Here is a 27,252-nt window from a genome sequence, read left to right as displayed (position 1 = left end):
CATATTATATATACATACATACATATCTATGCATACATATACATATCTATGCATACATATACATATCTATACATACATATATACATATACATATATATATATATATATATATATATATATATATATATATACATATATATATATATATACATATATATATATATATACATATATATATATATATATATATATATATATATATATATATATATATATATATATATATATATATATATACATATATGTATATATATATATGTATATATACATATATGTATATATATATGTACATATACATATATGTATATATACATGTATATATACATATATGTATATATACATGTATATATACATATATGTATATATATATGTATATATACATATATGTATATACATATATGTATATATACATATATGTACATATACATATATGTATATACATGTATGTATATATACATATATACATATATATGTATATACATGTATGTATATACATGTATGTATATATATATATATATATACATGTATATATATATATATGTATATATACATATATGTATATACATACATGTATATATATATATGTATATATATATATATACATATATATGTGTATATATGTATATGTATATATATACATATATACACATATATATATATATGTGTGTGTGTATGTGTGTATTCGCGTATTAGTCCCTGGAGACTTCTATATTATCATATTAATCCCAGCAAACTTCATATTTGCATATTAGTCCCTGCATATTCTCAATTCTTTGAACGCTCGAATTAACTTAACTAAATGGAATATTCTATGGTGGCGTTTGATATATCGCCAGATAATCTGGATTGCCAGTTATATAGATTACCAGTAATGTGGATCATCAGTAATGTTGATGACTGTATTTGGTATACACAGATAATGTTACAATAAAATTACTGAGAATCATGATTGACATATTTATTATGACAATCAGATTACTGATAATATAACATCAAATTCTCAAAATATTCTTAAATCGAATTATTAATTTAGCATTTTAACATATATTTAGTAGAACCAGTGATCCAAATCTTTAGCCAGATCAATCTATATAATATATATTAAAAAATTTAATTTTTTTAATATATTAAAATTTAAAATAATCAAACTATTTTATTTAATTTTTATTATTTTTATTATTATTTTTTATACTTATTATTTTTTTTATTATTTTTGAAAAAAAATATTATATTTTAATACTTATTATTATTTTTATTACTTTTGTTTTATTATTTTATTTTTTCTTTTCTTCTCCTTCTCCCGCATGCCACACCCCGACCCCCCTCCCTCAACCCCCGACTACTCTGCGCACCCTATCCCCAGCTGTACCTCGCCCATCATGCCTCCGGCCATCCGGCGAACCCGCACCCTACGCCCTCCGTGACCGCCTCCATCACCACCCTTATGCATCCACGCTCTGACCCCCGACGAGCCCGCACCCCATGCCCCCTCGGTCGCCTCTATCTCTGCCCTCACCCATCTGCGTGGCTGCCCTCACCCACCCCATCGATCCCCCTCATCCGTGCTAGAGTTCATTGCAACCTCACGGGTGAGATGATGGAGCTGTCGGTTGCCACCACCGCCGCTTCCTCCTTCCCCGTTGTGTTCTTCGACGGGGAGCAAAACATCGACATTGGCACCATTGCGGTCCACCCTGCCTTCGACGGAGAGCGGGAGGTCAACATCGACGAGGATCGCTCCTCACCAGATCTCCTTTTCCCTCGTCTGTTGCAGGAAGGCCCGCGCCTCGTCGGAGGTCCGCCGCAAGGTCCTCTTTGACGAGTCCTCTAATTTCATTGCCATCGTATGCGTGGGGCGCCGTTGCGAGGAGGGCAGTGGCGCCAGAGCGACCGACGGTGTGCGAGGAGTGCGAGAGAGCGAAGGAGAACGGACGGCCACCGAAGGATAATTACGTCTAAAAATTTTATTACAAAATTATCAAAATGGTGATAATCTAGATAGCCACCCTCTTCTTGGTAATCCAGATTATCTCATGAAAAATAATCTTGATTGTCAAGGTAATCTGGCTTATCAATTCAAAAAGCATATCAAATGTGATAATCTAAATAATCATATTAAATTTTTAACAATCTGAATAGATTGTCAGCTACCAAATGCAACGTATATTTATTTTCCTAATGGGACTGTTGGGGAGAGATTGGGAGGGTTGGACGAGTTGTAGGTGAGAGGAGGATGGTGGTAGAATGAGAAGTTGAGTGAGACCCATTATTTGCCAGAACAACAATAGCTTTCTTAGCAGCCTCCTGCCAAGTTTGGCAAAGCTGGATACCATATCTACCAAAGCAATCGAGCCCAAGTGATTCCAAGGAGTCATCACCCTAATAATCAAAAACAATTTCTTTGAAACATTGACATCAAGCTCGTAATTTTCCAATTCCTCATTCTCTTTCTTTTACCTTCTTTGGTCATTAAAAAAAGAGCAGAACTTTACCAAAAAAAAAAAAAAGAGCAGATAAAAATTTTTATCTATTATTGTATCCTTTTTATTCTTCATTAACAATGATGATATTTATTTTCGAGCATGAACGAATGTCTAACACTTCCCATATAATGTAACCAAAGCGTGAATGCATCAATGACTCAAGTGCTCAAAGATCGAAGTCACAGCCCTTTGTTTTCTTTAAGAGGATTTTGAAAACAATTCTTCATGGCTTTACTGCAAAAGTAAACGCTAGTTAAGAGCGGACATTCTCCGGGGTTTCTTTTTTCTTTCCAATTTTCTCGAAATGTATACAGAGCATGATGACATATGGTTATTTTTGAACCCGTGAAGTGTTATTTTAGAATCAGCAGGTCTTGCATAAGTACCCAAATAAGTACAATAAATTGGCAAAAAAAGAGCCTCCATATATTTTAGGACAAAAAAGAGGTTATCCATGTAATATATTGATACTTTTCACGATAAAAATTATGTAATTCCAAGTAAATAAACTTAGTATGCAAAACTTACTATTATATAATGACGTTATATAAAATTAGAATAGCCATCATGACAGTTTATTATATCTTTAATTTGCTAGTGAATGTATTTTAGCAATTTTGAAGGGTCCTTTACATTATGTATATATAACGGACAGTTATTTAAACAACAACAATTATTTTACCATTTTCACATTATAAGGGCTATTACATAATTTTTTGAGAGGATATAATGGTTTTCATTTGTCATTGTACTATTTTAGTAAACTAATATTTATTCCCAAATTTAATTTTTGTTTCAAATCTTTCCCTAAAAAAAATATGATAACCTGGAAAATATTTCTGTATTGACTGCATATTGATTTAAGAAATAATGGCATTGTTATCCTATCATTCCCATTACTTTTTTGTTATAATATCTCTAAAAAAAATTATATTTTAATTTTAGTACTTAACAATATTATGTCATAAAGAATGGATAAAATAACAGCTACTACAGGAGAGAGAAAAAATAGCCATTGCAGACCCTCGTAACCCCAGTGTGGTTCGATGCCAAAGGAAATGTCATTAGTTCTTGCGCCAATACTTAACAAAGTGATAAATGCAGCCACAAACATCAATATTCATTTATTGAGATGATACCTAGAAATTTTGAAATTTCCACCAAGTATTTGAGTGTGCATTTTAAATGCCCACTGAAACATGCACTGCTAAACTAGTTTGGAATCAAATTGATCAGAGAAAATACCAAACAAGAAAGCAGTTTACATAACCATAAATGGAGTTTACCAGCGCTGACCACCATTCCTGCCACCAGGTTGCATGCCACCTGCACCACCACCACCACCACCTCTGTATTGATCTTGCATCTCAGCAGCCTTTTCAGCTTTCATCTTTTGTACAATGTCCAGTATCTTGGGATTAAAGAAACGATCATGAACATATTTCTTCTCCTCTGCTTGTATCTCTTTGATTGCACTTGGGTATGGGTTTGGAGGTGGTTTCTTCCCTTGAAGGCGTGCAATTTGCTTCAACTCGGAATATGCCTTCTTCTTTCCTTTCTTTTCAGCACGATATTCCATCTAACAGAAAATTATTAAGAAAAGTTTGAGATAAAGATTCTGTGAGGTAAATACAAGCAAAGTTCCAGGTCGTAGGAGCTAATGGACTCGTAAACATGGAAGAATGTGGGGTAGACCAGTGTTTCAACTTTCACTCATGTGCTCATGAAAACAAACAATGAAGAATTAAAGAAGACGAGTACATACATCAGCTACAGCCATGGCTTCCTCTTCACTGACACCCTGTCCTTTTAGTTCCAGCACACGCCAAGCAAAAACTCGTGCAGGAGGTGGATCAAATCCACTTATCCTGATGAAATTTGAAAAATTTGTAAGTCTTCTGGCTTCTTAAGGCACCAAATTCACTCGTAGTACAATGCGAAAAAGTGAGGAAAAAAGATATTAAAATGATTGACATGAATTTATTAGAACCCTACCAATTTAAAAAGGCAAAACCTGTGACAGGTTGGTCTGACTAGATACGGATTAAGAGCCTGATTAATACATGACAAGGTTTCTAAACTCTAAAATTTCAGTTTGTCTCGGCTGAGATTCAATGCTGAAGAAAATTAAATTAACCAGGAATCTGAATATCTTCGCCAACAGAAAACAACCAAGATATGAAAAAAATCAGCCAATATAGCATAAATGCCATCCAACAATCAAACAAAAGGCACTTGTTTCATTACACATATATATCAGCCATTATCTCGTGATATTTCAATTAATCAAACAAGACATGGAGGGCTACTTTATAGTTGAGTGCCTGATAACAACATAAACCAGCATCCGAGTCAAGATATTGGGTGAGATTAAAATCATAATGCATTGGAAGAAATGAATAGCATTCGTTATTCTTCAAAAAAAAAAAATGATTTATTACATCATGTAATATTATAATTCATGAATATATTTAAGACAATGGTAACCTCCAATAAATAATATGTAGAACATAGCAAGGAATATTTCCTGAGATGTAATTTCTCACCTCCCAATGTGCATTTAGATGTACTGCAAAATTATGATATTCTGTGTTTTGCATATGTTTCGAAATTGCAAATTATGTTTCTTAATACCAGGTGTTTGCTTGTGCAATGAAATTTCATAAAATCCATCTGGTGTCATACCTATACAAGGCTTTACCAATAAGGGTAGTGCCTCACTTCAAGGTATTCATCTACAGGATAACAGTGTGCATGACTGATCTCTATGAAATATGAAAATTACCACATCCAAAAAATGCAAAGATCTCCATCCTCTTTCCCAACAAATATGTGGATTCCGCATAACTTGCTAGGGATTCCCACTTGGAGTCCTCTCTAAAGAATACTAAGAGGATAGCACTCTACCATAATAAACATAAATTCAAATTTCTGATCAAAGGAAATGTAAAAGCTAATTATGATCCAACCCTTGGGAAAAAAGGATATATACACAAATCTTATAGACAAAATCCACCGCATCTTGTCTGTGTCCATCTATCAGTCTCTCAATCCTAAAGATTTGTACGTCTCATGTTAATCATAATATCGCATTGAAAGGATTCACTATATACATTCTGTCTCAAAACAAATGTTTTCTTTATACTGTTTGAGACATCTCATTTTCTGTCTTTGATAAGCTATGCTTAAGTGAAAAACTGAGAGGATAGCCAATCCCTTTCCTCCAATTACATGAGTCTCATTCTCCTCAAAGCAACATATTCTGCATTTCAACTCTTGCCAAGTCATTACAATGGCAAAATGTAAACATCAGAGAAAATTTCTGAGCTAAGACTAAAGTTTTTCTGCTTTCCTCTTGCAATATGGTGCTAGAAAGGAACATTACGTTGAAGATGATACAATGAAATCAAAAGATGAAATGGTCATGTCATGGGGTAGTGCCATAGTGGACACTCTTAGAGCCTGTTTGAGAATATACCGCAGGATAAGCTTAATTTTTATCCCATGAATGTCGAGCCTTGCAACACCCCGCCTTCTCCCTCTCCATCCCCCACTCCCTCCACCCCTCTCCCCTTTTCTCCAGCCTATCTTGTAGGATATTCCCAAACCGGCCATTAAGGTGAAATGATTTGTAAGGTATTTCCATCCTTGAACAAGAAGGAAAACTATGTCAACTACATGACAGAAAGGCCACAAACAAATCCAATAAAAGAAGATGTCAATACTCAATTTTTTTTTAAAAAAAAATCAGATCCTTTTAATGTTTTGTTAAAAAATGATATTCATGACTTTTGTCAACAAAAAGTCTCAAATACCATATCCCTAGCACGCTTGTCACTGCATGAGCTAACTTTGAAATCTGGCATATTCAATATGCTTTCCATGAATATAAATCCAACAATTAGTCTACGCAAATGCAACAAGGTAAAGTTGTAGTGCAGTTTTCTACAAACTTCGCTCATGCAGAAATTGCTATCTCTCAATTTTCAAGAACAAAATATTCAACGCCACAAATTCAACTGAAGCCTTCTGAACATATAAAAATACCGTGTACACCCATAAAGAAATGTCTTCCGCAAAGACTACGTTTTGTGCTAACAATTAACAGGCTCAAATCAAAGTATCCCACATTTTTGGTATTTTTGGGCAGTTAATACTGCTTCATCCCCAAGTGTATGCAGAAGAACAACGACAATTTCGGTAAGCAACGGTCTGTTATCAGGGACAGTGGCGTGTACATGAGAAATGTAGTGTACAAAGGATGATTTTCTATCAAACAAGTTTTGAAACAATTGAATTCTTATCATATCTTGAATTAGGTCATATAAATATCTTCTTACGAGCATGTAAATTTTTATTCAAATTCCTTGATATTTATCTTTCATTTGTTATAAATCACATCTTTATCATGTTAAACTTCCATGCATCATGACGTACATGCCAAATAATAAAACTAGCTAGAAAATCCCATAGGACAACAAACAAAACCTAAGCTTTAAGCATAACTCCAAGATATGAGGGCACACTCAGCATAAAAAGAGAGACGGCAAGTGAGAAGAATACTTCACGGCGTCGTGATATAGGGAATCCGGATGCTTCTTAAAGAACTTCCTGACATAAACATCCTCCGGCATCTCAATCTTCTTGATCTTCCCATCGGGACGAGGAAAAGTCACAGGCGGTGCCCTGAGAAGCACGATCAAAATGAAGACATCAATCTATCTTTCCCTCTGCTTGATGGCAGTAAAAACAAATGGTGATGGGGAATGAACAAAAGGGAAGGAGAATTTGGGAAGGGAAAGGCTCGTACTGTTCCATGGCCTTGAGCCAAACGGGGGTGGGCTTGGCGAGGCCCTTCACCAGCTTTCTCGTCCTGGTGAGCAGATCTCCTCTCATGTACGACATCTCTTCCTTCCAGTTTCTCTCTCAGGCCGTCGTGGTTGCTGCCGGATGCCGGCCGCCGCCGCCGCCACCGCCGCTAAGAAGCGCAGAAAACAGAGAAGGGGAAATTGAAGAAGAGCAGCGGAGGCAGGGGGGTTTTGTTCTGTTTCGAGTCAAGATGGGTTCCGCGGACCGATACCTCCTCAACCAGGTTCGAAACTTCTACCGGCTGCGGCATGTGGGTGCCCGCACGATTCATCATCGCCCCAATTAGGTATGGGACTGCTCAGAACTTACGATGGCCACCGGTCTGAAGGTATATGACTCGTTAAACAAGGCTCGCACAAAAGCCTGCACCATATTTGTAAAAATAAAAAAAATAAAAAATAAAAAAAAAACCTGTACCTTACATAAAAGAATGAAATAAATTTGAATTTTACTACTGTACTTCAAAAAATATTTTATTTTTTATTATTTATCTATTTATGATCGTTGGGTTATACATGGACTATTCGGATTTCAACTGATTGAAGTCCCAATTAGGGTTGGAAATGGGTCGGGCTGAGCCCGACCACATTTCTGCCCAAGCCAAATCTGAAATATTTTTTCAGACTTTGGGTTAGACTTAGGCTCGAAAAAAATTTAAAACTTAAGGCCTAAACCTAAGTCTGAGCCCGGACCAGCCCAAGCCCCAGCCTAAGCTTAAGGCCAAACCTCCTCCCTCTCCCTCTGTTTCTCTTTCCTTCCCCTCTCTTTTTCTCTCATTCCACCCCTTGTGGTGGTTGTTGATGGCGGTGATTCGATCTACGAGCTCCTACGCAAGCATGGCCTCCAGACTAGGCTCCTCCCCAAGACAGTCGAGTTGTTCAACCTCGATCGGAAGTCTTGCCTCCTTGAGGTCCGGCTCGATGGGCCTTGCTATGCGATGTACGACGAGCCCGCTTACTTCAACCAAGTGGTTCGCAGCAACCTCAACTACAGCACTCTCTAGGGACTAGAGGGCTTCTCCCAAGAGGAGCTCTTCCTCTGGCTCCCCGTGAAGGAGATTTTTGTCTCCGATCCATCGTCCAGCATTATCCTGTTCAACATTGGTGGCCGTGGCAGCAGCACCACATCCAGAGTGGCAGCTCTGGTGGATGCATGGCTATTGACAATGATGGGGACCAGAGCTGTCTCGTGATGGTGATCGTCCACCTCCCCCTCCCCAAAGGTGAAGAGGATGGTACAGGTGCTTTACCAATCGATCGCGGAGGTTAGATCCAATGGTGCCATGGAAGAAAGAATCACCGGCATGGACGATCTCGGGCGATGGACGATGCATCAGACATGGTGGCGTCAAAAGTAGAGGACATCAACTATGAAGCAGTGAAGGGCTCCCCAACCTTGATAAGCGACGGCAGATGGATGAAGGCAAGATTGGGGAAGACCAAAAGGTGGCGGACGGACGAAGGCGGCGGCAAACGGATGAGGGCTAGGGTGAAGGAGGCAATGGAGGAAGACTGGAAGATGAGAGGAAAAAAGGATTTTAAGGGCAATCAGATGGACGAAGAGAGGGAAGAGGGATTTTACGGCCTGGACTAAACCCATTTGGAATCAGGCTTGGGTGGGCTATCGAGCTATTAATCAGACACTTCAAGCTACTGATCGAGCTGAAATTCAGGCTGGGCACGGACTAGGCCAAAAATATGCCCGAGCCTGGCCCGAAATACGAACATGCCCTATATTTAGGCCAAAATCTAACCTAAACTATTTCGGACCGAGCCCGAAGCTTGACCCAAAGTTGGCCCAACCTGAGCACAGTTCCAGCCCTAGTCCCAATGTGCATGACTAATGTAGTAAATATTTCAAAGATTAGGATTATTTCATGTCAAAATTAAATTAATTTTTTTTGGAAAAAAGCCTTCTCAAATCCACCGAAAGCGGAGATAGTGCGAAGAAGCTGTGAGCTATCGAAAAGGTGCACAGAGCGGAGGAAGTGTGGGCTGCCAGGAGGGCGGTGTAGAGCAGTTGCAAGTGCTGGGCATTGGGGGTGTGGGCACAGAGCGAAGGAGGCATGGGCCGCTGGGGGAAGCAGAGCAGCCAAGGGCACCACTCGTTAAAGGGGGGCATAGAGCAGCCACAAGCATGGGGGGTGGATGTGCGGGGCGCAGAGTGGAGGAGGTGCGGGCTACAGGATGGGGCGGGCGCAAAGGAGCCATGAGCACCATGTGGGGATGGGATTGAGAGTGGAGGAGCCACAAGCGAGGGGCCAAAGGGGTGCGGAGGAGCCATGGGAGGCATCGGGGGAGGGTGAGCATGGAAAAGCTACAGGCAAAGGAAGGAAGAAGAAAGAAAATAATAATAAAAAATATTATTTTTTAAAAAATAATAAAATATATAAAAAATAATAATATATAATATTTTAAATATTATTTTATAATAAAATATTATAGAGGACTACTATCACAAAATCCAATAAATTTTATAAAAGAACATCAAACTATTTTATTTTCTTGACATGAGGAAATATTGAGATGTAGGGGAGGTATAATTTGTGTCATAATACTAAATATGTTGGTAAAAGTGCCTGCCATTCAATATGAGATTCAATAACTTGTCCATTGTCCGAAAATGAGGATGTGATCTCTTGTTCTGAATGCAACTTAAGTTTTTATATTTAGCCTATGTATAAGTACGTAAAAAGCACATATAAGTATGAGTAGAATTGAAGAAGAATTAAAGTTTGAATGAATTTCCACAAATAATTTTGCCAATTTTATTATATTGATACTATTCTAAGATTACCACCTTAATAATATATATATATATATATATATATATATATATATATATGTGTGTGTGTGTGTGTGTGTGTGTGTGTGTGTGTGTGTGTGTGTGTGTGTGTGTGTTGTGGTATAAGAGAGAGGGCATCATTTATCTTATATTTATTGTGCGATAAGGGGGACTCTATCTTATATGGGATGGGACCTTTTCTTCTTTGTGAAGCATCTTTTGAAGGGCAAAACCATGAGACTCCATGCTATAGTGATCAGACGTCGAAGTGGATAATATCTCATGTATACTGGAGTGGAGACTGACCCACTCGAGCCATGAGCTCTTAACCACAGCAATTGGTGGGTCGAGAAGGGGGCCGATGTGCCTCCAATAGACTATGATGGACCTCCTCACAATTTTGTCTAGAGTATCCTTTGACTGGGGGGCTATATTGTGGTATAAGAGAGAGGACATTATTAGTCCCATATTGATTGTGAGTTAAGCCGGGACTCTATCTTATATGGGATGAAATTTTTTCTCTCCTGTGAGATACTTTTTGAAGGATAAAACTAATCAAAGAAGATAATACCTCACGTATGCGGAAGTAGAAACTGACCTATCCAAGCCATGGGTCCTTGACCACAATAATATATATTTTTACTCAACCTATTTCTTCAGTAGAAATAGTAAATTTTACATTGTGAGGCAAGCCATATCAAACTTAAACCTTTTCCATTTTATTAGTCTAGTTGTTGACCATATAAATCTTCAAAAAATTTTCAAGATCATACGGTCAAATATTCAAAAGATCACTAAATATTAAGAAATTATCAAAGTATATTCCTGAAACTTATCATTGTATATTTTCATTAAGGAATTACCATAGCATATTTTTGAGATATTCATAGAATCTTCAAGATCATATAAGATTTTTAGAGCATATTCTTGAGATCTATTATTATATATTTCTATCCTTGCATCATTATCATTGTAAGCAGATGTACAGAAATACTATAAGGTAAAATCATGTGTAATGAAAAATGTAAGTACGATCAGGTTGAGAGAGAGAATTTTCAACAACTCTAATTTTTTTTCATCATGGTATCAAAGCTTCTTTAACTTGCATCCATCAATTATCTTCCATCTACCTTCCATAAGCCTTTCTTCTACAGTTGTTGTTTGGTGCTCTCTCTCTAATCCTCATTTTTCCTTTACTCCTACTCTCCCTGTTGATCTCAATGGCCATCCTTCCACCCATTTCCTTTGCCCTTGCTCTTCTTCCGTCAATCTTTCCTCCATCAACATAATTAGGCTAGAAGGATCTAATTATCCTATATGAAAAATATATTCTATTCTATATCTAAGAGCCTTTGATCTGATTGGTTATGTTGATGGCTCCTATCAATATCCACTAGATGCCATACCATTGAGAAGGATGGCACCTGCATGGCCAACCCTAATCTTGAATATCAAACTTGGAACATGAGATACCAATTTGCCTTGGGTTGGATCATAAACTTAGTTGGCAATCACATGGTTGGTCATCCGGTAAGTATTGATTCGGTGGAAGAAGCTTGAATGATCTTGGAGCAACTATTTGCTACCCACAACAATTCTCGAGCCTAGGCTCTTCATCTGTAACTTCAAACCAAATATAGAAAATATTGTTCGATCTCAGAATATATTTAAAAACCAAAGGTCCGATTGACTCTTTTGCTACAATTGGATAGCCTATTTCTCATGATGATTAGTATGAGTCATGACCAACGACCTTGGTCCTAAATATGACTCACACGTGATAGCTCTCGATTCTTAGAAAGGAGATGAGTTGATCCTCACAGAGCTTCATAGCATGCTATTGACATAAGAAGCATGCTTGGCAATCCAAAGCAGTCTCTCGAGTGTTGCCTTTCTAGTAGCAGATGGGCCTCTGGTCCACATTGCCGTGACTCAATCTACACCTCCTACGTTGCCACAATATACTTTAACATCTGCTCCTTGTGACCAAGCATCCCATCCTTAGCATTGTACTATAGAAATTGAATCTGCAAGTAATGCAATTCAATTTAATACCTCTTACCATGGTAATCGCAGGAATAATCAAAGACAGATGCAAAATCAAGTTTGCAACAAAAATGGCATGCTATTAATACAAAGTCAATTTAATACCTCTTCTAGTTCTGAGTTCTCACTATATGCAGGCGATCTCTATTCAGATCTGGGTCATTATCATAGTATAGTTGAGACCCTTCAATACCTTACTCTTATTTAGCCTTATATTACCTATGCTATCAATTATGTATGTCAGTTCATAAATAGGCCAACTATTGAGCATTGGAAAGCTATTAAAAGAATTCTATTATACTTATAGCATTCTATTCACTATAGGCTCAAACTCAATAAATTATTTAAGGTTACCTTACATGCCTATTCGGATATGGATTAGGCTAAAAATCTTAATGATTGATGATCTATGAGTAGCTATAATATATTCTTTGATTCTAATCTTATTTTATGGAGCTCAAAGAAGCATCACACTATAGCCCACTCTAACACAGTCTGAATATAAAGAATTGGCTAATACTATGGCTGAGCCTATATAGATTCAATAGTTATTGCATGAGTTGGATGTATTTCTTTCCTCCCCTCCTATACTTTGATGTGACAATCTAAGTATAATTTATTTGATGGCCAATCCTATTTTTTATGCCATACCAAATATATTGAACTTAATTTTCATTTTGTTCTTGAACAAGTAGCTTGCAATCAATTACATGTACAATCATCTTCTCCCCAGAGCATATTGTTGATATACTAACCAACATTCTCTCTCGTTATCAAGCTTCCACTCTCAAGTCGAAGCTCCATGTGTAGTCTATATCCTATTCACTTGATGGGGGTATTAGCCTAGTTATTGACCGTATAAATCTTCAATAAATCTCTTAGATCATGTAGTCAAATATTTAAAAGATCATCAAAAAATATTCAAGAAATTATCAAAACATATTCCTAAAATCTATTATTATATATTTTTCATTAAGGGATTGCCGTAGTATACTCTTAGGATATTTATAGAATCTTCAAGATCCTATAAGATTCTTAGAGTATATTCTTGAGATCTATTGTTATATATTTTCATGCTTATATCTATTACCATTACAAATAGATGTACAGAAATACTATGAAAGGATATACACAACTCCTTACTATATAGATTGAGAGAGAGAGAATTTTCTACAACTTTAGTCTTTCTTCTTCACTTTTTATATTGAGATTATAGAGCTTTGATCTTGTTTCCCAACCTAGAACACCTTAAGGCATGGTTAATCATTTTCATGAGTGAACCCTCGACTAGCTAGAGTGACCAACTCATTTTACATCCAATGAGAAAAACTTCTCCCAAGAAGTGGGAGAAGTTTGCAATGCTCTTATGTCAATAAAGTGTACACCAGAATCAAATGAATGCACAAAAGTGTGCACTATCTCACATCAAAATGATGATAATGATGATGATATAGGGGTGCTATCTACTCATATGCACAATAATTGATACATAATAAAATTAAGAGGTGGGTCCATGTCCACTTTTGAAAGCATTCCCTATTTACTTTTCTCCTTTTTTTTTCTTGATGGTAGGCGGATTTGATCAGAAGCAAGCATCCAAACTTGATTCCTAAAGCTCTTTTAAGGTGAAAAATTATGAAGAATGTGAATGACAACATTGCAAGCTTCGCATTCCATGATAGCCACATATTGAAGGTTCATTTTTTGTCTCTCCCACAAGTCTCTTGTTGCATTAGAACAAGTGATAAAACAAGACTAGTTGTTGCAACTTCATCTAAAATGCAACTTACACTCTCTTTGGAATGGATATTGAGAGATTCAGGTTCAACCAGGGGAGAGTGTTATATAGGACTTGCATATTTGCATTTTGCTTATGAATATTGCCCTTGTATTAAATTATGAAAAGTTTTATCTATTATTTAGTTATTATGAACATCGAAATGCCTCATATATGATAGTCTACCATCGAGAATTTTTATGTTTGCATTGTTCTCTTTTCATTCTCTTAGGCCCTTGCATGTGCGATGCACATGACATACACTTAAAAGAGAAGAAAGGAATAAAAGCAAAAATAAAAAAAATGGATTGTAAGCTGGAAATAATCTACCATATGTCTAGACAAGTTAGAAAATGGTATCAATTGTGGTTATGAAAGGAAAAAAAATGGAGTCAAAAGAGATTGGGTGCTGAGTTGAACCATGTAGCGCAAATATTCTCTTAGAGTTCACTTTATGATATTAAAGATATTTCGAGAAAGTTTTTTTTTCTTTTTTTTTTTTGTTGTATTCATTATTTTAGCATTGAATTCTCCTATTGATTGAAAATTTTACTCCCAATCCTTATGTTCCCATGGTAAATTTTCATTTAATCCTTTCTATTATCACAAAAAAAAAAGATATACCCATAATGCTGTAAGTATCAATTCTTTTATCTATTTATAACCTTTTGTTAATCAAGATTTCTGTTTCTCTCATAAAACTACAAACACTAAGTACTTTTTATGTGCAAATTTGTCAATTTATGAAATCTCTAATTTTATAACATATATTATTTGGCAGCCTTTTTTGTAGTTCCTAGTCCTTTATTGGAATGTGTAAATTGCTCTGTATGATAACTTATCCTTCTACTAGATGTATTTTGACTTATCAAACTCTCTTTTATTGGAGAGAATGGAGAAGTCCATATAACTTAGTATAGGGAGCTAGGATCTAGGACTATCTACAAACTAAGCAACTTAAGCTTAGCTTGAGCACTACACTCAAGAAAAGCTTGAATCAAACTTGATTTGAAGCTAAACTGATCAAACTTGAACCGAACAAACAAGCTCAAAATTAGTCTCAAATTGTGAGCCAAAGATCAGCCCAACTTGACAGCATGATAAAGCCTGAATATATTTTATATTAATATTATAGATAATGAATTATGGGATTAAACCTTCAACCAATCTATTTTTGATTATCCTTTAAATTAATTAAATATTAATCCAAATTTGAACTAAGCTTTAATTAAGCTACATCTCAGGCTTGTGTTGAGCTTGATTAAGCTTGCAATGATTTTAGCTCAATTTAGAATTATCAAGATGACGTAACTAGCTCGAGTGGAAATTAAATCTATACTTGACTTAGTTTGAAATTAAGCTTGAACTGAGCTGGGCATAATAATAAAAAATTAAGTCTGATTTCAGAATCTAGATTTGAAATTAATTTCACATCAAATTTAATTCCTCCCAAGCTTTACTCAGCACACCCTACATAATATGAACGGTCATATTTCAAACCAAATTTGATTACTCCCAAGCTCTACCTGGCACACTCTACGTAATATGAACGGTCTGTAGAACGGTATGCTATACGTAGTAAATCGACCGTGTCGGCTCAAGATCCAAAAAAAAATCAAACAAAAAAAATATTTATAGAAAATTATGAGAAAAATTTTTATGAAAGAATAAAAATTAGAAAAAAAATAATTTATTCAAAAAAAATAGAGACCAAAATCTTACAAAAATACCTCACAAATGAGTCTCCACATGCACAAATTAATCTCTCCCTTCTCTTTTTTTTCACGTCCTTCGGTACTGTTCTGTATATGGTTTCCTACATAGTTTTCCACACATACCAAGAAGACACCAAATGTTTCTTTAAATGGACCACCGCATGGATAAGAGTTTGACTTCTATCTTGTCTTACAAACCAAAGATCCACTATAATATAAATAATAACAATCTTTAAAAGAAAATAATTAAATAGAGTAATACTAAAAATAGAATCATAATTGGATTTGACAATGAATTTTAACACTCTCCTGCATTGTGAAGTCCATACTAACAATGTTGAATTTATCGATGTCATGAAGTGCCATCATAGCCATTGCCATCATTGTCATATCAACAGTAATGTATGATAATTTATCGAACCAGCAATAAAGTAATGAAATTTTTTATTGACTCGAATAATAATTTCTTTGCTAACTCATCCTCTTCGATGCATATGTTGAAGACGATGATATCCTGCAGTACTTTCTCTCAGCATTGACTCTACAGTCATAATGTTGAGACACCTTTAAGTATCCAGCTCATCTCAACGCAAGCATCGGCCATTACTTAAATACAAGCAAAATCAAAAATAAAAATTTGATTATATCCACATGCCCTACTTGTGTTGCTTCAAGTATCTGCATATAATTGACTTTTACATATGGAATCAAATCTTCATACATCGAGTTTTCTAATAGCTCGAATTTTGGAGTAGCTTCAAAATCAATCGATATCAAAGCACTATAAGAATCATCTCCACTAAGCATATCTTCTTATTCTTGATCTCTGAAGCTATTTCAAAATTAATCAGCTTTTCATCTTCATAGCTGACTACGTTTTCACAAAAAATATCCAGATCTTGGATAGCTTCAATATAGAACTCTTCCATATGATTTGATTCTTCAATATTTTTTTAATAACTGGATCAACTGTGGCATCCTTAAACTCTTCTTAAGTAATTTCAGAATCAATTGATTCTTCAATATGATCTCGTCTGAATTTAAGATTACAGCCATCTGTTTAAGCTTCTTCTATTCAAGATTCTCTTTTGGATTTGATTGATCCTTAAGCTGATCAATCTTACCATACCCCGAGTTTTCAAAAATTAATCCAATCTCTAACTAATCAAGCTCTTTTTATTTTAAATCTTTATCTTTAAATCAATTTTGTTCCACTTTAAGAGATAAATCACCAACACTTTTAACAAGATGAAGTGAATCATCAACAGTAGCAATAGTATTAGAACTAGTATAATTACATAAAGAATCAAATATCTCTCTACGAATAGTTAGAAGATTAGAACATCCAAATTCAATAATTCAGTCATGAGCAAAATCAATATTTGGCATATAAGAAGAAATAGAAACATATACATGCCGGCAATCAAGATTAAAATCAATAATAGTAGTAGTAAGAGCTCAACAACCACTTTCTTTCTCTCTCATTTACTTTGATGTAGAAGATACAATATTAGATTATTTGAGCTTTATCCTGCAATCTTGAATTTTGTGGCCCAATCTTCCACACCTATAATAATTTTTCTTAAATTTATAATTTTGCTTCTAATTAGAATTTTTATCCTTCTCATATTCTCCAATTGGCCTTTTTACTGAATTTTTAAAATTATTATTATATTTCTTATTTTTATTTTATTTATTGCTAGAAAATAATGCATATTCTTTCCAAAGAGATATCATCAAATTACGCATTTGAATATTAAGTGCTTCTTGATTAATGAATATGTTTTCAACTAAACTAATATAGGTTGTTAAGTCCATCCAAAGATAGCTAGTATATAAGTATTATACTCTTTATTCAAACCACGAACTAATAATCTATGTCGTTTATTTTCATCATAATGAGAATTTGGATCAAGCATATCAAGCTCATCAAATAATTTTTTTCTTTAAAAAAATATTAGGAGATTGTAAGATTATCTTGTTTGAGAGCACCAATTTTGTTTTTCAAATATTGAAGCTGGGCCTTGTTAGTCTTTGAGTGGACAACAGCAAGAATATTCTATATCTTTTTCGGCTCTTCTATACCTTTAAATATGCAGGTAAGTTTTTTCATCTATATTCATTAGAAGAACATAAACTGCATTTGCAGCTTTGGTCTTCATGTATTCCTTACTTCTACATTATTTAGAGTTTTTGGTGGCTTCACTGTATTTGTCTTATTCATGATCTCCCATCAATCTTTTCCGACCAAATAAAATTTAATATAGACCTTCCAGAATGCATAATTAGTGTTATTCAATATTTTGATCTTAGCAGCTTTAGCCATGATGATTTAACTCTTGAATCATCAAACAAGAGTCCATACTTGTACTAGTGTACAATGAATTAGTAGAAGCTTTTCAAACACGCTGAGCTATGAATGCATAAATCACCAATCTCTAGGCCTATAACTCTGGTATCATGTAGAACGCAAAATAAATAGGTCACGAATTTCAAATCATTAGCTCTGATACCATATTAAACAATACGCTACACGTAGTAGATTGATTATATTAGCCTAAGATTCAAAATAAATAATAAATAAAAAAATATTTATAGAGAATCACAAGAAAAAAATTGTGGCAGAATAAAAATTAGAAAAAAAAAATAATTTATTCAAAAAAAATAGAGACCAAACCTTACAAAGATATCTTACGAAAAAATACATGCACAAATAAACTCTTCTCTCTTTTTTTTTTTATCGATATTATTTTTTACATAGTTCGTTATACAGTTTCTATATATATCAAAAATACATCAAATTTTTTTTAAAATAGACCTATATATATATATATATATATATAAATTTCCCCCTCTCTCGGCTCATGAACTAAAGTTCTAATAGAACATAAATATTAATAATTTTTAAAAAATAATTAAATATAATAATATTAAAGATAAGATATTTAAATTTTGTATCTGGCACAAGGCGGTCATGTATTCTACTTGGGTTACATTACATCCCAGCCCTCTTCGACGTTCGAATTCGGAAGATTCCAGGTCTTTCACGGACTCTCTCGGAGTCCCCATAGTAGTCGAGTAGGAGCTAGGGCGGCGCTATAACCCTACCACCAAGGCAACCAAAAAGAGTTGGCCCTCCAAAATCTCTTCAATTCTTCGTCTCGCACTTTCTTGCTCGATCTCTCTACTCTTGCTTTTCTTCGAACGCCATGGCTGTCATTTCGGAATTCGAGGAAAAAGAAGAGCAGCAGAAGCCCTCTTCCTCTTCTTCCACCTCAGGCCTGGATGGCGACGAGGAGGTGCTGAGGTCAATCCTCGAGAGGAAGGGACCTATGCCTTTCCTCGACATGGCGATCGATCTCGTAAGGCGGCACTCGGACCTCTTCAAAGATGGAGCGGCAGTGCGCAAAATAACGGCTTTGGTGGCCGTAGCCAAAGAAAAGGTCGACGCTGAGGAGAGGCTGAGGAAGAGGGCGGCAGCGGAAGCGGCGGAGGCCCAAAAGCGTCTCAAAGAGACGGCGACGAAAATTCCGGAGGATAGGATGGAGGTGGATGCCCCAGAGAAGCAGCAACCAGTCGAGGTAGATGCATCAAAACTGGAAGCCGCCGAGGGCAGTGGAAAAGAGGGCCCAAGGGGTGAGCTTTCTTTGCCCTTCTTTCCCTTGTTTTCTTCGCAGAATCTGGGCTTCTAGAACATGGCGCCCTCGTGGCAATTTATTTCATTGTATCGAAAGCCCCACTGAATAGGGATTTCCGTAACCCTAGTCTGGTACATGATTCTTTATGGATAACTGATCTTCTGATTTGCTGCACTGACTGATTTCTGAGCTTTTTTCTTTCCTCTACTTGATTTTGTTTATAGCGTTGGCTGGGTGGATTGTACTAAATTTTAAAATATATTTGAATTAAATTATAATGACATTGCTTGGAATCATTATCGTTAACTAAATCTTTTGCAGTCTGACTTGGGTTCATTTTCCTGTGATTCTTGGTATTTTGATAGGTAAGAAATAATTTCCAAAATAATAAGAATAAAAATTAATTAGAAGATATGGAGAAGAGAATACGGACAAAATCAAATTTATTTTTAGTATGTTTACACTGTATCATAAGGTTTTGATTGGAGTCAGTGATATAATCACTAAGGGTGCGTTTGGTTAGCCATTATAAAAGTACTTTTTTTGCTTTTTGATTTTTAAAAAGTAAAAATCAAAAAGTAATGTTTGGTAATACCATGAAAAGCAAAAAGCAAAAATAAAAAAAGTCAAAATAATTGCTTTATATGCAAAGCAAAAATTTTTTGCTTTTCAAAATTTGTTTTTCTGCTTTTTTTTTTTTACTTTCGCACGTTTAAAACGCCAAATCAAAAAGTAAAGAGTCCGAATCCTTCTCCCTCGTCGAGCTCTTCATCTCCCCACCCCCTTCTCCCTCCCTTTCTGAACCTTTCTTCCTCGTCGAGCTCTTCACCTGCCATCTCTAAATGTTGCTTTTGCTTTATAGCAACGTAGTTACCAAACATACTTTTTACTTTTTTACTTTTACTCAATAGTAAAAATAAAAAAAAAAAAATATTTTTAAAAAAATCAAAAATCAAAAAGTGTAACCAAACGCACCCTAAATAATTTATCACTTTTTTATTGTTTATGCTTGTTTGGTTGACTTTATAGAGGCTTTGTGCCCATGAGACATTATTTGGATGCCGTGTTATTCTGTTGTTCAGACCATGTGCATCCATGGATGTTAATAACCTAGCATGAACTAGGAGGCACATAAGTATATTTAAGAGCTCACAGCCATATACTATTTTTTATGCTCGTCCTATGGTGTTGGACTTCTGCCATTGTGCTTCCCCATCCATGTTCAGTTAAGCAGTTTGAAATTCGGTCAAATTATATACACTAGTTGGCATCGATGCTATTCTATTTGACACAAATATAGAAAATTGAATTAAGATTAAGTAGAAATCTAAGAGAAGTTGCAAAGAACAGAGAACCACATTCAAGTACTAGGTTGGCATCCAAAGGTTAGCTAAACAAGCAGAGAGAGATATTAACAAGTGAAGGAACCATCCTAAGTAACCACTAGAAAACACTCATCTAAGTTCAAGCTCGCTAGAGCACATTGTCAGTTTGAGAAGTGGCTTGGGTTCCAAATGTCTAGACGTCCCAAAATATTTGACATTTCAACCTCTAAAAATAACCTAATGCATTGATACTTCTATACAAGAATGTACGGATAAAGATATATATGTACACATTTTAAAGTATTGTGGCTAAACTAAGCAACATGGTCAAAGATATTTTTTATTTTAAAAAACTACATTTACTTGATCATATTAGTAAGAAAAATTTGTGCGACAGTTAACTGGAACTATATAGATGCTTGGGAAATTTTTTGGATGTCTGAAGGAGTTATCTTTCCAACATCTAGTGCTCAAGAGGGGAAGGTGGCCTAAAAAGGTAAGAAGATGATGAAGGTTCAAGGATTGAAGGAATTATGATCTCATTATTCCTATGTTTTAGGGTATGGTAAATCACCTTCTTGTAGACATGAATAATCCTAATTTTTCTTCTAATTGCTCACCATAATCAGTAAAATCATGGATACCCATATTCCCTGAGGGTCCTCTTCTATTTTTGCTTTTTTTTGTGCTGCTTCTTTGTCAATTTCCTTCAAACATCATTGTTATGCTTGGACGCTATAGCATTGGCATGAGCATTGTATGGACACATAGATGAAAATCTGATTCAGATTTTTTTTTCCAGGTGTCTGCCTTGATAAGAGAGGAAAAAGAGCTCAAAGAATATGCATAAAAAATTAATTTTTAGTATTACCTCTAAGCATCATATAAAATTATCTCAAAAAAATAAGAGAAAATATTGTGTAAGAGAAAATATTAAAAGATATTATTTGTCATTCTTTCAGTATGCATGTTTTTCATTTCCCAATTAACTTAAGGTTGTTAGAACAAATGTCATTTTGTTAGGTTATTTTAATCTTTTCATTCTTAACTGATCTCTGAGAAAAAGAAAAGCTCACATTTAACAGAATTATAGTGAGTCAAATCCATTATTGCAGGAATCCAATTATTTGCCTACTTTGAAAAGGTAAAAAAGAATTTGGTCAGTATCCAAGTGTATTATGTGTATGTAATTCAGATACATATGTGATGTTAACAAAGATTCTAGGAGCTGAATGCGAGTGTTACGTGACATAGCTTACAACAATGAAGGACCTTAAGAAGGATAATGTCTAGAACTTGAAAAAGTTGAATATTTTATGATTATCACGTGTATTGAGGCTCCTTTGACAATACAAGCCACAATCCAGACCAAGTGTTGAAGCTATTGGTAGATAGGTTGGTGTAAAAAGGAAACTCCGTTTTTCATGTCCCATGATGTATCATGCTAGATCGTGTGGCCAAGTGCCTGAACCATGGGTACTCCACCATTCCAAAAAACAGAATCTTCTAGATGGCATAGTTTCAGAACCAATTACAAGGTACTTAATCCACAAATCACAGATATTCTTGATGCAGCAGCTTTTCACACTCTGCATCATGAATGGATTCTTTTAATTCTCTCTACTCCTCCCATTAAATAATAAGGAAAACAAAGAAGCCCACTTCCATAATTTGTTCCAGAAAGATTAATGGAAGAATATGGACAAGTTTAGTTATCAGGCTGGGTCTAGCAATTTGTTTAGACAATAGTAAGAGAGGTTGAAAATGTTGCAAGCTCTTGATTTCTGTCATCATTTATGTTAAAAAAATATATATTGTCTTTGTGCTATCAAAGTAATTCTGGAGGGAGTAATGAAGTGAATCAGTTTTTTTTTTAATTAAAAAAAAAAGATATAAGACCCTTTATGAAGGTTAGTGGTCTTGAAAATTAGGGTGAAGACAAATGGTTGGAGAGGGTTATAGGCCAGAAAAAGTTGATTTGCCTTCAAGTTATGGGGGGTGGCACTTGAGAATGAGGGCGTTGCCTTTGGGAGAATAATAAGATGACTTGGGTGAAACACAGATAGTGAAATGTTCTAATGGGCTCTTATTGGTAGTTATCTTTTTGAGAATATCTCCAGTTGTGTTTCCTGTTTGCACTTTATTCACTGATTCTCCAACAAGGTGATAGTTTAAGGTCAATTATATGCGAATCTGGCCCTGTTTAGTCAACCAATAATGACCAAAATGTATCAAATGAAAATCCTTGTTGGTTACGATAGTCTGGTTTTGATGGAAGAAAGATTCAATGCATAAATAATCTCTTCATTTGAAAGAAAAAAAGAAACAAAGATACACATAAACAAGCCTATCATGGGGAGGGCAATCTTCACTTTGTCTTATTTTCCCTTCTTGCCTCCTAAGTTCTAGGTTGCTTAGTATACTCAAAGTGGTGAGCACCCTTGTCTAGCGATAATATATCGAATTCAAGCCCAAGTCCAGTCAATCTATTCTAATTTTCCCTAGTTGAATATTATCGCATTTCCTCTAAATTATCATGATTTGATATTGCTTATGGTGCAAACTGCTTGAGGAAACTTCCCCCTAATATCTTAGGTTTAATTTAGCGTTTTATATAGTATCTACCTGTTCTTGCCTGTATTCATCCTTTGATTCAACTAGTACTTCAGTCCTGCAACAGAACTTGTTTACAGAGTCATTGATGGACTTGTTGAGTAGGGCCTAGAAATTGTTCTGATGTTGATGAGACTAATCTATACTGATCTCTTTTAAGATGCCTTCTAGGAAATATGCCCTTGAGAACAAAGTTCATATGCATGGACAAAAAAAGTACAATAAGGAGATGGTTCATTTGTTGGACGTATGTTTGTAACAGAAAATATCATTTGTTGCAAATTTTTTTGGCCTTATAGTTTTGCATGATCTCTTGAACAACAAGGATTGTGAACTCTCATGGTTTGCTGTATCAGACCATACTGTGTCATATGATGCATATGCATTGTACTAGTCGGGTGTGCTCCCTTTACTAGTGTTGGTACCAAGGTATGTACCATATCCACACTCAATGTGGGGTGTAACGGTTCGGAATCAGTACGGGTTCTGGTACTGAAATTGCAAACCTTGCAAACTCGTCTTTTTTTTTTTTGGATGACATGGCACATGTGCTCTTCTTTATTTGATTAGTTAGTGATTTAATTATTTGTCAATTACTACTTCATGACCAGTGGGCCCTTCTCCTTCCCAAGTTGCATTGTCTAGGAGTTTTCACTGATTCCCTAAGGTTTGATGCTAGGTTTAAAGTTGATCATGAGAAATTCTTAGAACTTGACATGATGCTTTGGTCCATAAAGTTGACCTGACAAAAAATACATCTTGCTAATTAAGCTATTCTTTTAAGATTATTACTATGTAATGATACGAAGGAGATTCTCAAAATGGATTGGTTGTAGATTTCTTGCCCCCCCCCCACCTCCCCCCTTCCAAATGACACTTAGGACATTCTTGAAAGAAGTCGAGTGATTTTTTTTTTTGGGTGACTTGACTACAGAGTAATGGAGACTTATCCCATGAGTGGTGATGTAGGTCTGGAAGTTGTTCGATTGTAGTCCATCCAGTGTGGAAAAGGCATGGATATTTGTTATTTCACAAGATGAGACACAATTAGCGTGGCATGCATCCTCCTTTCGTTCTTTGAGTTACTCTCAAACTGTAATACTCTGGACCCTTGAGGATAGTGAGGTTGGTAACTCACTGTGATGATGTGATACTCTGGACGGGGAGTCTAAATTTGATGCTATTAAGTTATGACTCCATTGTTTTATCTCTTTGGCAGTCTCGGTACTCTTGCTTATATATTCTTATTGGAACCGGTGAAGAGGCTGTAACTCTGATTTTAGCTGCTAGATTGAATAGCCAAAATAAGAATCCATCCCACCATGTAACGTGAGTTCCTATCCAGTGTAGTAGAGCACTTACACTGTGCCAAGACAATGGTGTGCTTGATGTTGAGCTTTATCTTCTAGTATCATGAATGCCAAACTTGGTGTTTTGGGTTGGTTATTCAAGTATTGCAAACAAGATACTCAAGTTGTTCCTTTATAGTGTGCAATTTTGCATACTGAAATATTTAACTTGACTTAAACATATGCAAGTCATTTTTATCTCTTTCTGTGTGGGTCACATTCCTTTTAAGCATTCACCTGGATTGCTAAAGCTTTTCCTCTCTTTCTCTCTCTCTCTCTCTCCCCCTCTCCCCACCCCCCCTCCCTCTCTTATAGTGCCAAACTCTGGAAATGGTCTGGATCTGGATAAGTATTCATGGACTCAGACGCTTCAAGAAGTCACTGTCAATATTCCAGTTCCTCAGGGAACTAAATCAAGGTTTGTGGCATGTGAAATAAAGAAGAATCATTTAAAGGTTGGGCTAAAGGGACAGCCTCCCATTATAGATGTAAGTAGCTTATGTTCTGTCACTACTTTTCTGTTCTATTGCTGTATCGGAGAATATTTTCTAGGAATTTCATCTGAAAGACCTTTTTTTCCACTTCATTAAACTTTGGTTATTCACCTGTATTTTATGTGTAACGTGGAACAACAGGGGGATCTGTATCAATCAGTCAGAGCAGATGATTGCTTCTGGAGTATAGGTGCGTGTTAATTGCTGCATGTCTCCTGACTTTTATTTTAGGATTTTTTTTTATGCTTTCATTATATAAGTATGATTCTTACATGATGCAGAGGATGGGAAATCCATCTCTATACTTTTGACCAAACAAAATCAAATGGAATGGTGGAAATGTTTGGTGAAAGGTGATCCTGAAATTGACACCCAGAAAGTAGAACCTGAGAACAGCAAGTTATCTGATTTGGATCCTGAAACTCGGCAAACTGTAGAGAAAATGATGGTAAATTCTCGAATTAACTTTTTCTTTTTTCTTAGAATATAGCAAACAGTGCATTTAATCCTCTGAGATTTTAATTTCGGAGACGTTAAGGCATTTTGACATGGTAGGCTATACATTTTTCCATGTGATAACTTCTTCCAATTGCTTTGCTGTCTCCAGTTTGATCAGCGGCAGAAAGCTATGGGTCTCCCGACAAGCGATGAGATGCAGAAGCAAGAAATTCTCAAGCAATTCATGGCCCAGGTAAACAACCCTTATCAATGTCCTCATACTTTTTGGTGCCCGGTCATTCTTCTTTTGAATCTCATTAGAGTCATGGTGTTTTGCAGCATCCAGAAATGGACTTTTCAAGAGCTAAAATAGCGTAGGATCTCTTGTCAGGAGTTCTGGTGGACCAGATAGGTAACAGGAGCGCCAAGTGATAACTGATTATTTTTCTGATGAAAAAGTTACGAGTTTTTTCTGTCAAATGGGTGTCCTTTTTTGTGGAACTCAACTGGTTTCTAGTTCATGTTTTTTTGTGCAGCTGTACATGAAGCACTTGGTTCTTTCTGTTGCTTTTATTTTTATTTTTTTATTTTTCTGGCTTTTCCCCATGGATCTCCAATGTTATTAGTTTGGGCGCTTGGCATTTTTTTGGGAACCTTGGTTATTACCACGTGGAATGAAACACTGTTATTTCTCTTTATTGGCCGTATATTTGCCACTTTCTGAAGTAGGGCCGTGTGCAGCAGAGGATCTGCGGTATATCTTTGCTGGTTAGATCAGCATCACAAACGTTGTGTGTTGGCTGGGAGTTGCAACGAAGTATTTATTTTGGGTTTTTGAGCCTCCAAATTGTAGGATAATCCCTGTTGACTGGGATTTATCCTGTCAGTACCTTTTTAGATATTGTTCCAACCAGGGACGGGAAAATCAACTTATCCTACTTGTGGGCATTTTAAATGGCTATCAATTGGTCTTTCTTCGTGGGCGTTTTGATCTCTCTCTCTAACCACGTCTACATTTTAACCAGGAATGGCGCCAGGAGTTGGCGAGATTGTTTTTCATGTATAAAAGTTCCTGTGTTCATGTTCAGGACTGTGTTTTAACTACGATCACACTTGGACGTGATGGAACGTTTTCTTGCTAAGGCATTGTTTCGGATAGCTATTTTATAGAACCTCAAATCTCCGCTGAAATATGTCAAGCAGATTTTGAGAATCATTCCTGGATCTACGATCGTTTTTGAAATGCACCGTGCAGGGTACTGGCAAATATCCAAGTCTACCATATGGGTTGGAAGCTGTAGCTGATCCTGAGTGTGCCCTTATTATGCAAGAATCTTCTCATTTCCTTGTTGAGGGCAGCTTAGGTCTTTTAAAAAGGATTGAGTTCAATTTTATATACATGATATATGACAAACTTTGATATTTACACCGAACTTTGATACCTTTCGGTGTAATGAAGTAGTACAAGCTGGATCTGTCAAAATTTTCTTTCTACCTGATGAGATCTAAGTGAAAACTAAGTTGTGGTTTTAGTTTTGTGCAAGACCTAAATGATATCTTTTTCTATGTTTCAGTGTTGATTTATGACCCTCCTGTAATGTCATGCACACAATTTCAATTTTACCTAAATTAGATAGGTATTTAAGTATATGAATTTGAGAAATCTTCTCACTGTTTTTTAAAATTCTTAAGTGGCCTTTGTGCGGGCTTCAGTTTGTTTG

At 35.7% G+C, this 27,252-nt stretch overlaps 2 protein-coding genes across 2 annotated transcripts in view; one reads left to right on the top strand and one right to left on the bottom strand.

Annotated features, from left to right (window-relative positions):
- The window catches only part of LOC105048821 (uncharacterized), a gene marked incomplete in the record, with an annotated part of 12,495 nt that extends 4,895 nt beyond the window's left edge, over window positions 1-7,600 (bottom strand). Inside the window, 4 exon segments of the mRNA XM_010928278.4 lie at window positions 3,770-4,062; window positions 4,249-4,351; window positions 7,047-7,169; window positions 7,294-7,600. Of these exon segments, the coding sequence (XP_010926580.2) occupies window positions 3,770-4,062; window positions 4,249-4,351; window positions 7,047-7,169; window positions 7,294-7,388 (614 nt within the window).
- Window positions 7,601-18,709: 11,109 nt separating this feature from the next.
- LOC105048822 (protein BOBBER 1) lies at window positions 18,710-26,229 on the top strand. The gene is made up of 6 exons (XM_010928279.4): window positions 18,710-19,310; window positions 24,915-25,087; window positions 25,235-25,283; window positions 25,375-25,541; window positions 25,701-25,784; window positions 25,871-26,229. Exons 1-6 carry the CDS (start codon window positions 18,884-18,886, stop codon window positions 25,907-25,909), a joined length of 939 nt encoding a protein of 312 aa, XP_010926581.1. The 5' UTR covers window positions 18,710-18,883; the 3' UTR covers window positions 25,910-26,229.
- Window positions 26,230-27,252: the final 1,023 nt, after the last annotated feature.

This window comes from Elaeis guineensis, chromosome 7 (assembly GCF_000442705.2).
Source record: "Elaeis guineensis isolate ETL-2024a chromosome 7, EG11, whole genome shotgun sequence".
Taxonomy (NCBI): domain Eukaryota; kingdom Viridiplantae; phylum Streptophyta; class Magnoliopsida; order Arecales; family Arecaceae; genus Elaeis; species Elaeis guineensis.
The sequence above is the reverse complement of the archived record's forward strand: the minus strand, read 5'-3'. Positions and strand labels throughout refer to the sequence as shown.

Coding starts and splice junctions, on each gene's coding strand:
- LOC105048822 (XM_010928279.4), top strand. CDS start 18,884: ATGGCTGTCATTTCGGAATTCGAGGAAAAAGAAGAGCAGCAGAAGCCC. Junction 25,088..25,234: donor GACAGCCTCCCATTATAGAT/GTAAGTAGCTTA, acceptor GTGGAACAACAG/GGGGATCTGTATCAATCAGT. Junction 25,785..25,870: donor TCAAGCAATTCATGGCCCAG/GTAAACAACCCT, acceptor GGTGTTTTGCAG/CATCCAGAAATGGACTTTTC.